Source organism: Talpa europaea (assembly GCF_964194135.1).
Source record: "Talpa europaea genome assembly, chromosome: 12".
Classification (NCBI taxonomy): domain Eukaryota; kingdom Metazoa; phylum Chordata; class Mammalia; order Eulipotyphla; family Talpidae; genus Talpa; species Talpa europaea.
In genome coordinates, this window is record NC_140079.1 from 60292003 (window position 1) to 60309284 (window position 17282).

Sequence of the window (17282 nt, forward strand, 5' to 3'; positions counted from 1 at the left end):
GCATAAATAAATAAATCTTTAAAAAAAAAAAAGTCTGAAAAAGCCACTGAGGGCTCCAGGACTCCTCCTTCACCCATCTGCTGGGGGTCATAGAGATCCTGCTCTGTGCCCTTCTTGCCGCTACACCAAGCTAGTCTCTGAAACCCATTTTATATCTAAACCTGAATGGAGGGCCTCCCCGGTGGCGCAGCGGTTGAGCGCTGGGCTGCAAAGCTGCCCGCAGCCTCTGCAGCGCCGATTCGATCCCCAGCCAATGGGCGAGGGTCCCACATGGCACGCAGACCTCTCCTGCCGCCCGCTGCTCCCCTCAGTGGTGTGTTTCATTAGTCTGCCTGTTCTAGTCCCTGCTCTGGCTCTGGTGAATTCTCTCACCCTCTCACCCTCTCGTGCTTCTGACTGTACCCAGTGCTTGTATAAATAAATAAATAAATAAATAAATAAATAAATAAATAAACAAACAAACCTGAATGGAGGGATGGATCTTGGTGTTCAGCAGGGTCAGGAATGAGTCCATTATATGATCCACACACCAGAACCACACATCTTGCTGGCCCAGTGGCCACTGCCCAAGAAGCCAAACAAATGAAGCTGGGCAGCCACTTTTTAGACACCAGCTTTGCACAGCTGTCCTCACTTGCTAATCATCTTTCCGATAACATTATTACTTTGCCTTGTTTCTCACTTTGATGTTTAAAGGCTGTTCAGTACACTGTTTGAATATGCTGGTGACAGTTTTGTTGTTCCAGCAGAGCCAACAGCACCACTGCCCAGCTGGATGAGTGTTCTGGGCTGCAGCCTTGGCTGAGAGTGACCCCATAAGCCCAGGAGACCTCCGCACCCAGCAGAGCACACTTGGCAGATGGAAGAAGCATCTGAGACCGAAACCACGTTGTTACAGAAATTGTGTAAATTGTTGTTTTGGTTTTTTTCTGCCAGGTGTTATAAACATGGTGATTTGTGTGGCTTTTTTTAAAAATTTATTTATTTATACAAGAAATGGAGTACAGGTCAGAGGCATGGGAGGGTAAGAGAATTCACCAGAGAGAGCGGGGAGCAGAACAGGCAGACGGACCAAAGACACTTCTGAGGGGAGCAGCGGGCGAGACAGGAGAGTTCTGCTGCACCATGTGGGTCACCTCCCTGGCCAGGGATTGAACTCATGCTGCAGTGACTGGCGATAGCTTGATAGCATTGAGACTTTAAGTCCTGAGCCACCAGGGAGGCACCCCCCCCCCATCGCTTTCTGTCCCCTTGTCCTGCTGTATTTTTCTCAATGGCTTTTATTACACCTGATTGACATGTTATATGCTGCTTGTTGTTTTTTTATTTATTAATGCATACAAGAGCTGGGGTACAGGCCAGAGATGCCAGTGGGTGAGAGGATTCACCAGAGACAGCATGGGAAACAGAACAGGCAGGCTGACTGAAACACACTGCTGAAGAGAGCAGTGGGCAAAACAGGAGAGGTCTGCTTCGCCATGTGGGTTGCTCCCTGGTTGGCCAGGGATCGAACTCATGCTGCAGAGGCTACGGATTGCTTCACAGTGCAGTGCTTAACCCCTTGCGCCAGCAGGGAGGACCCATTTTTTTTTTTTTTTTAACATATTGCCTCTTAATGTGATTACTGTATGCCTCCCCTGACTGGAATCTCCAGATGCTATTACAGTTGTGCCAACTAACCCACACGGGAGCTAACCCACATGGCACAAGTAGCACTCTTATTCATTGAGTACAAGTGACTGAACAGGAGAGTTTTCATTTGTCTTTAGTCTGCAGTGACAGGCAGCCTCTTTAGGACAGTTCCCTGTAGCTTTTCACATCGCACAACAGGGTTCTTGAGGTATCCAAGGTCTAAATCAGCCAAGAATGTACATAATACTTCAGTCTGGATAGAGATTTCCTGTCTAATGAGAACTCTAGAATTCTTATGACTGTACCAAGTCAAGGTGTCTTCAATCACATAGTAGGTAGCATACTCATCCTGTGAATACTGTTGCAGCACTCCTTGTGATTCTGTCCTTGGCTACTTAGGAAAAAGGAAATGTAAATAAACCTGCCTTTTATCACCATTAGTTTGAATTAATTTAATCTCCCCAATAAAGCAAGTAAAAATAATTATACACATAAAAGTAGAATTCATTTTGTTTGATCTTTAAGAAGTATTTCAGCAACTGCATGTATTTTTTTTTCCACCTGTTCCATAACTCTGTCTTCTAAAGCCCCAGTAGAATTTTGCTAAATATCTCTAAACAGGTGCCTCCCTGATGACACAAGGGGTTAAACACAGCACTGTGAAGCTATCCGCAGCCTCTGCAGCATGAGTTCGATCCAGCCAGGGAGAAACCCACATAGCGCAGCAGACCTCTCCTGACTCACCTGCTGCTCCCCTCAGCAGTGTATTTCAGTCAGTCTGCCTCTTCTGCTCCCCATTCTGTCTCTGGTGAATCCTCTTATTCCCCCACACCTCTGGCCTATACCCCAGTTCTTGTTTGCATAAATAAATCTTTTTTAAAAATTTAAAAAATAAATAAATAAATATCTTCAACCAGCTCATCAACTCTAGAGTATCCTTATTGTGCTCTGAGGCCTTTGCTCTTGTGGCCACAACACCCCATTCATCAGGGCTGAGTGGGGAATGAGTCTCCTCTGGGCCATACCTATAGCCATTGTGTGTCCTGATTTAGGTCATGGACATATCTACCTTTAGCAACCTATAGAATAGGTAGCACTTTATTTCAGAAAACTCCTCTTTGGGCTCCCTGGTGGCTTAAGGGTTAAGTCTCAGTGTTATCACAACTGTGGCCTGAGTTGGACCCCAGCCAGGGAGCTGATACACATGGCGCAGCAGACCTCTCCTGTCTCATCCACTGCTCCCCTCAGCAGCAGATTTCAGTCAATCCACCTGTTCTGCTCCCCACTCTGCTTCTGATGAATTCTCTCACCCCCCACACTTCTGACCTACACCCCAGTTCTCCTACACAAAAAAATATAATAAAAAAAGAAAACTCCTCTGTGCTTTGGTTAGATATTATGGACAGCAAGAAAGAAGAGTTGGGAAAGACAGGGTATTACATTGAGCAGGTAGAAGGTTAGAAGCTTCTAGATATTTAACTTGGCTAGTTATATTCATTCTATTTTCTACCTCCTAATTTGGGTCACCAGGGAAAAAAATTCTCCTCAGTCTGGCATTTTCTGACCATGTTTGATTTGTGAGCATATGTTCCTTTTCCTTTTCATAAAAATGAAGAGGAGAGTGTGGGAGTTTGGGTAAGTAAGGTGGGCTTTGCTCTGCCTGGATCTGACTGAACTTTAAAACTTCCCTACTAATCAAACAACACTGGGCTCTACACTTTGCTTAACCCTGGGAGCTGGTCGTCAGCCTTTGACCTCAGTCCTCCCCTCCTCCCCAGCTCACTCCCCCATGCTAGCCTCTGGAACCTCAATCAGGTGTTGAGGAAAGAACCAGTTTTCAGAGGGATTGCCTCAGACCACACTATCTTCACTCACCCAGCCCTGTGGAAGATTAGCGACCATGTTTTCCAATGGGATAGGAGCTGTGGCTGCTGGAAAAAGGTAAGAGGGGTGAGCTTTCCCTCTGAATGCTCTCATTGGGTTTTCTGACCTCTGAAGACTCACAAGGACGACTTGACACTTTTGAAAAGACCAGGCCCTCTCCCAGGTAGTTATAATCAGGAACTTGTTTGGAAGATGTCACTCCCTCCTCCTCCCTCTCTCAGAGTAAGGTCTTTCACTAGGCCACACCTTGGGTTCTTAGCCCCAGAAACAAAGGGGATGTCTTCTATTGTTTAAAGAGGCTGCTCCAACAAGCCCCTCACAGGAGACACTCCAAGGAAAATTTCCAGGCCTGCCATACATCTGAAAAGAAGGCCAATTGAATCTGTGAGGACCTCCTAACTCCCTTTTCCCTCCAACCTCCATTAGCTCTCCCCCTCTGCCCACAACCTGTCCAGGACCTCAGTGTCCTTTGACTAAAGATGACAGCCCTGGGCCTCCCCAGTGGCACAGCGGTTGAGCGCTGGGTTGCAAAGCTGCCCACAGCCTCTGCAGCACCTGTTCAATCCCCGGCCACCGGGTGAGGGAGGGTCCCATATGGTGCGCAGATCTCTCCTGCCGCCCGCTGCTCCCTTCAGCAATGTGCTTCGTCAGTCTGCCTGCTCTGCTCTCCCCTCTGGCTCTGGTGAATTCTCTCACCCTCCTGCGCTTCTGACTGTACCCAGTGCTTGTATAAATAAATAAATCTTAAAAAAAAAAAATAAAGATTACAGCCCTGTTTCTCATCCCTCAACATCACACATTCCCTTCTTGCTCTGGGTTGTTGTAGGAGGTTAGAAATGAGGCTGTGTCTCGACCATCTTGGTTTTTCTTTGTATTTAATGGAGCTCTCAGAGCCCCTCCACCAGCATTTGCATTCCCAAATGTAACTGAGGAACAAAATGGAAAACAGAAGGCAACAAAGGTAGGGAGATGAACAATAAGGCTCCCTCTCTCTGCGAGCTCACCCTGTCTTCCCTCCGTATCTCCTTCAGGGACACCACTTCTCTCCACTCTGGGCCTCTTAAAGGGGGCCGCAGAGTTGCCTCAGATCACAGAAGAATCCACAAGCTGTCTCCCAGCTTCCAGTCAATCCCACTCTTGCCTGACAGGCTACCTCAGTGAGTCCTTTCTACAGTGTGTGCCTATCTTTTTCTGGCAGGGCCAGACTAAGAAGACTTAGTACCCACACACAGATGCCCTTTGTCTTATCAGTATGGGAGTTTTGATCTACTCCATTTCTGACAGACCCCCATTCTAGACACAGGGACCCACCCTGTCTTATCTACAAAAAAATTTAGTTTGCTTAATTGGCTGTCCTAGTTCTCCTTATTTACCAATCTCAGGGTGTCATTTTTTATAAGTAAAATTAATTTACACATAATGTAAATGCATTTAATAAACTCATGTTGGGAGCTATTAAAATTTCCAGGCAAAGAAAATGATACGGCCGTGAGAAAGCTGGGAAACAGAGTTAATGAGACTAAATGAGAGGGGTGAGAGGAAGAAATCTACAGTGACTTCCAGTTTTCTAGACTGGGTGCCAAGGTGCATGAGGGTCTGTTTTGTTGAGCTAGAGGAAGAGAAGGCGGACCTGTCTAATAAACTATTGTCTGGAGCTCAGCTGAAGGGTTAGGGCTGGAGCTAGAGATTTGGGAGTCCTCATCACATAGGTATTGCCTTTGCTCCATCCATTTCTTCTTTCCCTTCTTGTGTTGGTGAAATCCTGCATCAAAATCCTCTGCTGCATCAAAATCCTTTCAATCCTTTAATAGCCAGATTAAATTCCGTCCACTTCAGAAAACTTCCCTAAGCAGCTTCTGTAAATGGTTCCTCCTATTGCCCCAACGGTATATTGGGCACTAAAGTTCCTGCCTGCTTTTCACATGTGCATGTCCCAACAGACCAGCTGGAAGCACATTCTTTACTTCTCCCAGTCCAGAGTCTTGGACATACAATCCTTCTAATAACCATCAGTGTTTTAATAATTGATTCTAAGCTCAACACAGCTAGGTCCAGCCAAGTGTAACTATTCATTTGCAAGGTCCTTGTACTTTTTCAAATGTTACAGCATTCCTCCTGGGCACATCAGGAGGGCTGGGATCCAAGGTTACTGGGAGAAGTCTGTGATGGGCGGTGGGGGTAGTGGGTCTTCTAGCCTAGCTTAACTCAGCTTTCTGTTTCCCTGTAGGAGGGTGTGTCTTCTCTCCTTGTTGCTCATTGGCCTTTGGGGCTCTGTGACTTGTCACTGGAGCCCTGTGGAGGACATCTGCACAGCCAAGCCTCGGGACATTCCCATGAATCCCATGTGCATTTACCGGGCCCCAGAGAAGAAGGCGACTGAGGACGAGGCCTCAGAGCAGAAGATCCCTGAGGCCACCAACCGGCGAGTCTGGGAACTGTCCAAAGCTAATACCCGCTTTGCCACCACCTTCTATCAGCACCTGGCAGACTCCAAGAATGACAATGACAACATTTTCCTGTCACCCCTGAGTATCTCCACAGCTTTTGCTATGACCAAGCTGGGTGCCTGTGACAACACCCTCAAGCAGCTGATGGAGGTAAATTCCAAAGCCTTTCTGCCTAATTGCCTTGCTGGGGCCATTTTCCAGATTTCCACAGGTCTAAAGACTCAAACTCTACAGTTATGGGAGAGCTCAGTATGGATTGTGCTTTCCTGTGAGTCACAGCTTCACGAGTTATAATTTCCCTTAAAAACTAATTTTAAAAAATTAGACAAAGAATTACTGTCTAGATGAGTCTGCTTAGTAAATCTGAGTTTCTTCTTTTGGGCTACCTTAAAATGAGAGCCCTGTGTCTCTTCCAACTTATTAGTCACTCTTTTATTTATATGCTTACTCATTGGTTTGACCATTTATATGGTTAATCAACACTTCCTTTGAGCCAGCCATTGAGCTGGGGCTGGGGATTCCCGGCTCTCTCGTTGGAGAGGAAGGGCAGCCTACTATCTTGTCAGCTGAGGTACACAGGCTCTTGTGGATGAAGATTCTATGACTGGATATTGAGACATGGGGCTCAAGGAATGCAGGAGAAGGATTCTTTGACTCAAATATATGAGTATTTTCTGACTCTGGGCTGTATTGGTCAATGATTTAGTATCTCCCTTTTTTGTGGGAAGGAAGGGTGTCAAGATAAGGGAGTGGCCTGGGTTAAAAACCCACGTCAGGGGGAGAAACAATGGGTCACTAATCTCCCCTTGGTGTGGGTGTCTGACTTGCTTTCCTCAGGTTGAATCACACATTGGAGACAAAGGTAATCGACAGGGAGGTACGTGTATCCCTCACCAGAGTAACCCTTACCACATACACAGTGTTTATTTCAAACACAGACACTGAAGCCTGTGGATCTTAGAAGTGTTGGCCCCTACTGTAGTGGCCAGAATAGCACTGAACTTCATCATCTCTATCCAGTCTCTAGGATGGTTTAACCGAAGACTTCACTCCACAAAAGAAACTGCAGCTTTAGAAAGCCTAAAGTGATGTAATTCTATCTTTTCTGGGCTTTTCAGTAAACCACATATACATTGGCTTGGATCTAAAAGCACTTCCATATCATCCGTGTCTCTGACCCTAAGGGAAATCTTAAATGTGTCCCCTTCCTATATGGTTTCCAACCCAGGCATTTCTTTGGGTCTTTCTCTCCACAACATCTTCCAACATAAAATGCCATGTGTTGGAAAGTGGGGTGAGAATGGGACGAAACTATGTCTCTCTATGGAGAAAAGAGAAAAATCAGCACCAAGTTTTTGGACAAATGAACCATCCTCCAAAAAGTGGATACTGGAAAAATTTAGGAACGCCAAAGGCAGAGGACAGACAAAGCCAGAAGAACTCTCCTCTAGCAAGAAAGTGGAAGGGAGATGGGAGAAGTAACCTTGGAGATCAGGATATTACCACCTCCAGGGCCTGATTGGCAGAGATGACATTTCAGTCCTTTTCAAGTCTACCTCTGATTCTGAGCCTTTTAATCCCTTATAGTGAATGAATCTTTTTTTTTCTTTAAAGATTTATTTATTTATGCATACAAGTGCTGGGGCACAGGCCAGATGTGTGGGGGGTGAAAGGACTTGCCAGAGACAGAGCGGGGAACAGAACAGGCAGACTGACTGAAATACACTGCTGAGGGGAGCAGCAGGCAAGACAGGAGAGGTCTGCTGAGCCATGTGGGTTGCTCTCTGGCTGGGGATCGAACTCATTGGCTGCGGATTGCTTCACAGGTTGCGTCTTAACCCTTGCACCACCAGGGAGGCCCTGTGAATGACTCTTGTTTTTTCAACCATCCGTTGGCATCCCAGAGACCCTAAAAGTAGCTAGCTCCATTAGATCTGTGGATCTTAGAAGTGCTTAGAGCCAGGGCTCTTTAGAAACTATCTCTGGATCTTTGCGTTTCTCTTTGCCTTTTTCCTTGCCACCCCTTATTCCTCTTTCATCCATTGGTTCATTTAGAAAACATGAGCTGAGCATTTCCACCGTGCCAGGCCCTGTGCTTGAAGGAGATCACAAGGGAGGAGGCTCTAGGTTAGGGGCTGCCTTGCACTGTGCTCGCTACCCATGTCAGCCAGGCTGCCTCCCCAAGCTGACTGCAATATTTTTTTGGTTTCCACAGGTTTTCAAGTTTGATACCATCTCTGAGAAAACATCTGACCAGATCCACTTTTTCTTTGCCAAACTAAACTGCCGACTCTATCGAAAAGCCAACAAGTCCTCCGAGTTGGTATCAGCCAACCGCCTCTTTGGAGACAAATCCCTTACCTTCAACGAGACCTACCAGGACATCAGTGAGGTGGTATATGGAGCCAAGCTCCAACCCCTGGACTTCAAGGTGAGTGGCAGATGTCATTCCTCTCCACTCAGAGATTGAGGCGATAGAGAAGCACGGTCCAAATTAACACTGGTTGAAGGCAGGTGGAGGGGTGAGTATAAGTCAGAATCTCTGGAATACTCCTTCTTGCTTGAAACCTGAGGAACCAATGGTATTTATGGCTTAGATTATAGTGGCTTCTCTGAAAAAATTTATCTAAACAATAAATTCTTCATTTTATTGATCAAGTATATACCAAAAGGTATTCTAGAGATGCCAGTCCCACAAGATATGTTATTTAATTTAATTTTTAAAAGATACCATGGTCGGATAAAACCGGCATGTGGTGTGTGCTTTATTTTCCTCTTGGAGATTCATGAAGCACATGAATCTATTAAGTATTCTGAGAAATCCTGCAATACAAAAAGTCTATTGGCATGATTCAGTCATTGCTTCTCAAACTTTTTTGACCACATGGGCATCCCTCCTGCCCCTACCCCTGGACCCCTTATTAGTTTCCCTTAAAACAAGTTTTGGAAACTTGAACTCTTATGAGTTTAGGTTTTCCAAAGCCAGAGAAGATAATTATTTTGTCTTCTTTTTCCTAGACCATCTTCTCCTTTTGTGTTCCTTTCTCTTTCTCTTTCATTTATTCCTATTTATTCTGTTAATATTTATTGACTATATGGAAAATTCATGGCTCTATCCTAGATAGGTGAGTTTCTCACAATCTGGGTTAGAGTGGTGATTTAACCAAATGGTGGGGAAGGGTAGAGGGCTGATAAACAAAATAAAATGCTGCTCAGGGAAATGAAGACCTGACTGACTACCACAGATGGGTAGGTTAGTCTCTTTTTCTCCTCAGGAAAATGCAGAGCAGTCCAGAGAGACCATCAACAAATGGATTTCCAATAAGACCGAGGGACGCATCACTGACGTCATCCCCCCAGACGCCATCAATGAGCTCACTGTCCTGGTGCTGGTTAACACCATTTACTTCAAGGTACTCAAAATGGCCCTGGGGAGACCCCAGGATCTCCCCTGGCCCTCCACTCCTCTCTGTCACATCACCAGGCATGTGTAGGTAGATCTTTATGAGAAATGGACCATGCATGGTCCGTGCAGAAATACAAGTTTGCTAAAGAGTTCATAGGACCTCGGTTGCTGGACTGAAATCAAGGGGGGCATGCTTGTCGTGTCTTGGCCCCTGGCGGAGCATCCACACTCCCCTAGCCTGTTGAGCACAAGGGGTGTGTCGTGATAAATGCTCATATCTATGTGACAATTTCTGCTGTCCAGTAGACTCCATTTGGAAATCTGGAACAAAATGACAAACTCACATCCACAGTGATAAGATTTTCTCCATTATCTGGAGCAGCTTTTACAGTGACTCAGAGTTCCCTTGCATGTGGTTTCTGAACCTCCAGTTATCAGGCTCACTTGAAACTTTGCAGTGGTCATGTGATTTGATTATGCAGGTGCCTTTGTTATTCTCAGTCAACATTTTTTTTTAAGATTTATTTATTTATGCCTACAAGAGCTGGGGTACAGGCCAGAGATGCGGGAGGTGAGAGGATTCACTAGAGATAGAGTGGGGAGCAGAACAGGCTGACTGACTGAAGTACACTGCTGAGGGGAACAGCGGGCGAGACAGGAGAGGTCTGCTGCACCATGTGGGTTGCTCCCTGGCCGGCTGGGGATTGAACTCATGCTGCCGAGGCTGCAGATTGCTTCATAGTGTGGTGCTTTAACCACTTGAGCCACCAGGGAGGCCCCTCAGTCAACATTTCTAAAGACTGTTCAAACTGATTACCTTTGAGAAGGAGAATGAGGGTGTGGGCCTGGGGGTAAACAGGTCATGGGTACTTGGAGGACCCCTGGGGTGATGCTCCATCTGCATGCTCTCCCTCCTCTCCCAGGGTCCAGGGATTCAGTCATTCCTCGCTGCTGCGACCTCACTGTCTGGGGTTTCCCTATCCCCAAGAATGGAGTAGGTTGCATTTCCACAAAGTACACTCCCCTTTATGGGTTATGGAATACTTTGCCATTTATTCATCTGCATGATCCTAAACACCACAAATGAGACCTTGGATCACTCACATAGATGACTTACTTTAAATCCTGACACTTCCATTTCTGACTGTGTGAATTGAGGACTTTCTGTGCCTCTGTTCCTGCATGTGTAAATGGTTATATTGATACATCTACCTCATAGAGTTGCAGAGAGGACTGAATAAGTTAATATATCTGAAATGCTTAAAGCAATGTCTGGCACGCACTCAGCAGCCTACAAGTATTAGCAACCACCAGCAACTAATTTTACAGATGAGGAACCACCACTCAAGAGTTAAATGACTTGTCTCAAAACCACAGAGATAAATGATAATAATTACACTGTAGAAACTTCTGAGGGATTTCTTGTGTCCCAGGATCCCTCCCTCTTTTTTTTTTTTTAAGATTTTTTATTTATTTTTTAAAAGATTTATTTATTTATGCATACAAGTACTAGGGTATAGGCCAGAGGTGCAGGGGGTGAGAGGATTCACCAGAGACAGAGTGGGGAACAGAACAGGCAGATTAACTGAAATACACTGCTGAGGGGAGCAGCAGGCAAGACAGGAGAGGTCTCCTGTGCCATGTGGGTAGCTCCCTGGCTGGGGATCGAACCTGTGCTGCAGAGGCTGGGAAAGCTTCACAGTGTGGTGCTTAACCCCTTGTGCCACCAGGGAGACCCCTCCCTCCCTCTTTGAATGAGACTCACTCTCTGCTAACTGCCAGATGACTGAGGGGAGTGGGGTGAGTGGGGTGGTGGTGGATGGGGTGGGAGGGGGGTCTGGCCTTTTTTTCATCAGGGACAGAGCCCGGCATTTTTAAGGATGGCCTTTGAGAAAAAACTGCTGAGAAGCAGAAAGCAAAAGGCAATTAGATTTAAACACAAGAAGGGACTTGCTATAAGGCCAGTAGGTTTGTTCTTGATTTTAGTTTTTATTTTTCTCATTGTAAAAGAAAAGGATCACTGCTAAGATTCTGGGAAATACAGAAAAGTTCACAGAAAACAACAACCACCACCAATTCCATCGTTGTGACAGTCATTGTTAACTTTTTCATGTATACCCCCTCTCTAGCATTCCCCCCACTAATAATTACACTTACATGTTAACAGAATAGAGCAAGAGGGCCTCCCCGGTGGTGCAGCGGTTGAGCGCTGGGTTGCGAAGCCGCCCGCGGCCTCTGCGGCGCCAGTTCGATCCCCGGCTGCTCCCCGGCCACCGGAGGAGGGTCCCACATGGCGCGCAGACCTCTCCTGCCGCCCGCTGCTCCCCTCAGCAGTGTACTTCATCAGTCTTGCCTGTTCTGCTCCCCGCTCTGGCTCTGGTGAATTCTCTCACCCTCCTGCGCTTCTGACTGTACCCAGTGCGTGTATAAATAAATAAATAAATAAAAAACATGCCTCTATTAAAAAAAACAAAAAACAAAACAAAACAAAAAAAACCCAGAATAGAGCAAGGTATTTCCCCTGTCAGTGCTTCCTGTGGATGTTTGGGTCACTTAAGTTGTGTCTACTCCCTGGTATTCTCCCAGGGCCTGTGGAAGTCCAAGTTCAGCCCAGAGAACACGAGGACAGAACTGTTCCACAAGGCCGACGGGGAGTCGTGTTCGGCATCCATGATGTACCAGGAGGGCAAGTTCCGCTACCGGCGCGTGGAGGAAGGCACTCAGGTGCTGGAGCTGCCCTTCAAGGGCGATGACATCACCATGGTGCTCATCCTGCCCAAGGCTGAGAAGAGCCTGGCCAAGGTGGAGCGGGAGCTCTCGCCCGAGGTGCTGCAGGAGTGGCTGGATGCGCTGGGAGAGACCTTGCTGGTGGCGCACGTGCCCCGCTTCCGCATCGAGGACAGCTTCAGCCTCAAGGAGCGGCTGCAGGACATGGGCCTCGTGGACCTGTTCAGCCCTGAAAGTTCTAGGCTCCCAGGTGAGTGTAGGAAGGACTTTCTTCCTCTCTGCCCCCGGAGGTGATCTGATGAAGTGGCAGGTTTGGAGTAAGAGTGGAGAAGAACAATGCATCAGGACCCCTGGGTTCTGATCCCGGTTCTACTGCTCAGAGAAACTCCTTTCCCTCTGGAGGTCTCAGTTTCTTCTTCTGTAAAAGGGGAGTTTGCTCTAGCACCTCCATGGGCCCAGTTGGCAATGGAACCCTTGCAGCCTGTAACTGATAGAGGAGACTCGATGGAGAACTTGAAAGGCTTCAGAATTTAGAACCAAATGACACATGTGATTAAGAACTGGGGCCATCTGGTTCACTAGAGACCAAAGGGCTGGAGCATTTTCCTTAAGGTCCCTTGGAAAGATATGGCCACCCTCTCCCCATTTGTAATTCTTCAGTAATGGTGTTTATTGGTTTGGTCCTCCAACCCACCATTCTTTAAAATTATGTATCAAAATGTTTTTTAAAATCCTAAGTTTACAATAATAGGTAATTGAATTTACCCTTAGTGAACTATCTTTAAACTAGGTCTAAAAACCAACCCTTCTCTTAAAAATAGTGCCAGGATGAAAAGATCAACCAGATGGATTTTTTCTTTAAGAAAGAATGCCCTGGGCCTCCCTGGTGATGCAGGCGGTTGAGGGTAGCTGTCCGAAGCCTCCGCGTCGCCAGTTCGCTTCCCGGCTGGCCAGGGAGATTCTCACATGGTGCAACAGGCCTCTCCTGTCTCACCTGCTGCTCCCCTCAGCAGTGTATTTCAGTTGTTCGGCCTGTTCTGTTCCCCTCTCTGTCTCTGGTGAATCCTCTCACCCCCCAAACCTCTGGCCTATACCCCAGTTCTTGTATGCATAAATAACTAAAAAAAAAATCTTTAAAAAAATAGAATCCCTTATTCCCTACCTCACCCAACAGCTGCAGTATGAGATTAAATTCACAGGAGCCAGGTTGAACCAACCCAAAATACTTTATTATTTTTAGCATGTACTTATTCGGGGGTATCATTAAGTGAAGGTCCAGGATTCCGTCCTATTTTTCAAAGCCCAAAGGACCTCTTAATTCAAACCAAATTCCTTTCTGTGGTTGGAGGCAAAGTTTCTCCCATTTCACAGAGCTGTCTCTGGCCTTTTTTCCAGGTATTATTGCGGGAGGCCGGAGTGACCTCTATGTCTCAGATGCATTCCATAAGGCATTTCTTGAAGTGAGTTCACCTCTCTTTGCTTTCTCTTCTGCTGCTTTTCCACTGCCATGCTGCTTTATTACTTAATACACCAGTGTCTCATTGTAATACTGGAGTTTTTGCTATGCTGGCTCTTATGGTATAGACAGCAGATGTGTGAACAGCGGGACCCAACAGCTTCTTTCCAGTGTCCCTCAACCCCCAACTCTGTAGCTCCCTCCTCCAAGAGGCCTGCTAAGGTATTACAACCCTCCCCTGGAGCCCTCAAGGCCTAATTATTCCACCCTCCTTCCCACCCTCTCTGCGGAAGCAGTTCAGAAGTACATGAACATTAAGAAGGGTGACACAGGAGAAAGAGCCAGCGAAGGAGAACCAGGTGATATGAGCTTGTGGAAACCCGGGGATCAGTTTTAAGGACAGGGAGAACATCTAGCAAGAAGACTGAAAGGGGACCACAGGTTACCTTTCCCCAAGGAATTGGACAGAGTATGGGGGCACATGCAGCAGTATAATAGTTGAAGAGTGGGGCTTCCCTGGTGGCGCAAAGGGTAAAGACTCAGCACTATGAAGCTACCCGCAGCCACTGCAGCACAAGTTTGATCCCCAGCCAGGGAGGTGATCCACATGGCGCAGCAGACCTCTCCTGACTTGCAAGCTGCTCCCCTCAGCAGTGTATTTCAGTCAGTCTGCCTTTTCTGTTTCCCGCTCTGACTCTGGTGAATCCTCTCATCCTCCCGCGCATCTGGACTATACCCCGGCTCTTGTATAAATAAATCTTAAAAAAAAAAGTTGAAGAGAAGTTAGAAAGTAGAGCTGGTGAGTGTGGATCATATGCTAAAATATATTCCAGAGAAGTAGAGGTCTGTACGACTACACTGCAGAAAACAAAAAGCCAGGTGGTCAAATAAATGTATTTATTTGCCTCTTCTTGGGAAACTGAAAATGTACACTAGTGTAGTTGAAGTCTGAGAAATTCCATAATGAAGAAAAAAGGTTCAAGATTGTTTAACGTAGTGTTTCCCCAACCAAAATGGCCATGGAACTCTTTACTAAAGTAACTTCAGCTGTAACTTCTGGTTCTCAAACAAATTCTGGCCTATGAACTCCTAATGGCATTAGTTATCTAGGGAGCTTGACTCTCAGAGATTCCAGGATAGGGCTTGAGCATCTGTATGTCTACAGTGTTCCTTAAAGGATCTGATGCACAACCAGGTTTGAGAACTACTTGTATAGACTAACCTTTGGGGGAAACCAGCTGTGAGGGAAATGAGATGGGCTATTTTTAGAGAGGTGGCAGGATTGAGGAATCACAGAGGAAGGATGGGGTCAGAGAAGGTTTCAGAGCACAAGGTAAATATCATTGTGTCCAGGCTCAGTGGGAAATATTTAGTTAGGAGGAAAAATAGAAGATTATGGTCTGAAAGGATAATGTACTATAATTTCAAGGTGTAGCCATGGGACTAGTTTGCTTAAGTAGAGTGACGGTAATGCTCACTGAGTTTGATGAAATGGAGGGGGGGGGTTGCGGTCAGGGTGTTAAATGAGTCTCCTATCAAGGTATTTTAATTGTCTAGGTCAAAGGATAGCAGGAACTAGGTAGAAAGCAAGCCTGTAAGCTAGAAACCAAAATCCTCGATGTGGGGATAGAATCTGCAGGACATTAGATGTCCTGTAGGACAACGGCAAGAATAGAAGATTTAATCTTAAATGTACTGAGGTCAGAACAAGAATTTTACCTGACTGCTGGAATAATGGTTTTGAAAGTAAAAGTGATATGACTGGCATCCTTTTCCACATGGATTATGGAAGAAAGAGCACTTAGGAAGACAGCAAGGGAAGCTGAGTCCTCAGGGTTTTAACTGTGATTAAAAATCTTCTTTTAAAGACTCTAGAAGTGGTCATCTCAGACTTCCTTGAGGGCTTTGGAGTTACTATTAGGAAAAAGCAGAGGTCTGGATTCATTTTTCACATACCTGAGCCCACTAAACAACGAAGCAAGTGTCCTCTGTTGCTCTTGGAACAAAGTGCTTTTCCTTGAATATCTTGTAACCCAATACAGAGGACCCTCCAACCAATTGCAAATCTCCTGGGAAGTCATTAAAAAAAACCAATCTGATGAGAATGAAAGAATCCTAGTCTTTTAAAAGCTTCAGTCCTAAATTTAGCCCTAGAGCCATGAGACTGATAGTGTGGGGGAGAAGGGGTATGATGGGAAGGAAGAAGCAAGAGCAACGAGGAGGAAGAGAGCTGGAGAGAACATCGTCAAGCAGCTCTACAAAGCTAGGGATCCAAGTGCTGTCCTGAAAAGGAACGGGAAGAGTTCAGTGATAGTACCCCAAAAATGTTTTCTGAAGATGTCTCCCTCTAGACCTTTGGCAATTTTGTTGATCAGCAAGTTCAAATACCACTGTTCTAGATATTGCTCCCAGAAATACTAACCTCATCTGGCTAGAGGACTATCCTCTATTCACAGCCCTAGGTCCTGAGTGGCTGCTTTGGGGTAGCTCTATTTGATGCTCTAAGAGTGAAACTATCTCAACTATAGAGTTCTGATCTTGAGTCAAAATCTCTTGGCATCTAGAAAGAAACAACCTTCCTGTAATAGCATGTACAATGGTGCCAGTCAGAGATGTAACAAAGCAACCTTGTGACCATTCAGACTGCTGGTTTAGGGGTTGTCTGAATGGAACCCTTGCACTTATTATGCAGCATAATGTTTTGACAAACACATGTGCTTACATCAGTAACCACTGGATTAAAGAATGAGTACAGGGTTCTGGAGGCTACCCAATCTGGCCCAAGTAGATTTTCTACTGGAAAACAAGTATTTTAAATGGTGTGTCTGTGGATGACTTACCTGCTTATAATGAATTGCAGAGTAGCTAATGCTTCCTGTTTAACCTGCAGGTCAACGAGGAAGGCAGTGAAGCAGCTGCAAGTACGGCCATCACCATTGCTGGCCGTTCGCTGAACCCCAACAGAGTGACCTTCAAGGCCAACAGGCCCTTCCTGGTTCTGATAAGGGAAGTTGCTCTGAACACTATTGTCTTTATGGGCAGAGTGGCTAACCCTTGTGTTAACTAAAGCGTTTCTATTCTTTGCACCTCTTCCCGTTTTGGTTTGTGAATAGAAATAAAAACAAATACAAACGGACTTTGCCATCTGAAATGAAAGCAAGGGAAGGTGAAATAGAGGTGCTGTTGGGCATTTGGTAAAACGATGCTTTCAATTCTCCTCTGCTAGTGAACACATCTGAGTCAGAAAGTGAAAGAGGGGTGGACCTCCCTGGTGGAACAAGGGTTAAGTCTCAGCGCTATCAAGCTATCACCAGCCACTGTGGCCTGAGTTCGGTCTCTGGCCAGGGAGCCACCTGGGTAACATGGCGCAGCAGACCTCTCCTGTCTCACCCGCTGCTCCCCTCAGCAGTATATTTTACTAGATCTGCTTGTCCTGCTCCCCACTATGTCTCTGGTGAATCCTCTCACCCCCTGCAACTCTGGCCTGTACCCCAGTTCTTTTATGCATAAATAAATAAAATAAATTTTAAAAACAGAAAGTGAAAAAGGGAGCTATGCCACTGCATCTTGAAAGAGGGCAGGAATCCGGCAGGGCAGAGTGGGTGCTTACAATCTTGGTATTCACATCGCACTACAAGCATTCACAAGTTTAAAATTAATTACTCCATATACATAAAAGACAGATTCAAATCTGAGTATTAAATCATTTAATTCTCAAACCACTCACATG

The 17282-nt window shown here is 45.9% G+C and overlaps 1 protein-coding gene across 3 annotated transcripts; it reads left to right on the plus strand.

The window, feature by feature from the left end:
• Positions 1–5834: 5834 nt before the first annotated feature.
• On the plus strand, positions 5835–16619 carry SERPINC1 (serpin family C member 1; the record flags this gene model as incomplete). Of its 3 annotated transcripts, none has more annotated exons than XM_084251137.1 (6): positions 5835–6113; positions 8179–8394; positions 9239–9376; positions 11956–12346; positions 13492–13556; positions 16443–16619. In XM_084251137.1, exons 1-6 carry the CDS (start codon positions 5850–5852, stop codon positions 16617–16619), a joined length of 1251 nt encoding a protein of 416 aa, XP_084107263.1. In that variant the 5' UTR covers positions 5835–5849. The 3 variants fall into 3 exon arrangements, with proteins under 3 accessions (XP_084107263.1, XP_084107264.1, XP_084107265.1); XM_084251138.1 differs by having other exon boundaries at positions 9242–9376; XM_084251139.1 differs by lacking the exon at positions 9239–9376.
• Positions 16620–17282: the final 663 nt, after the last annotated feature.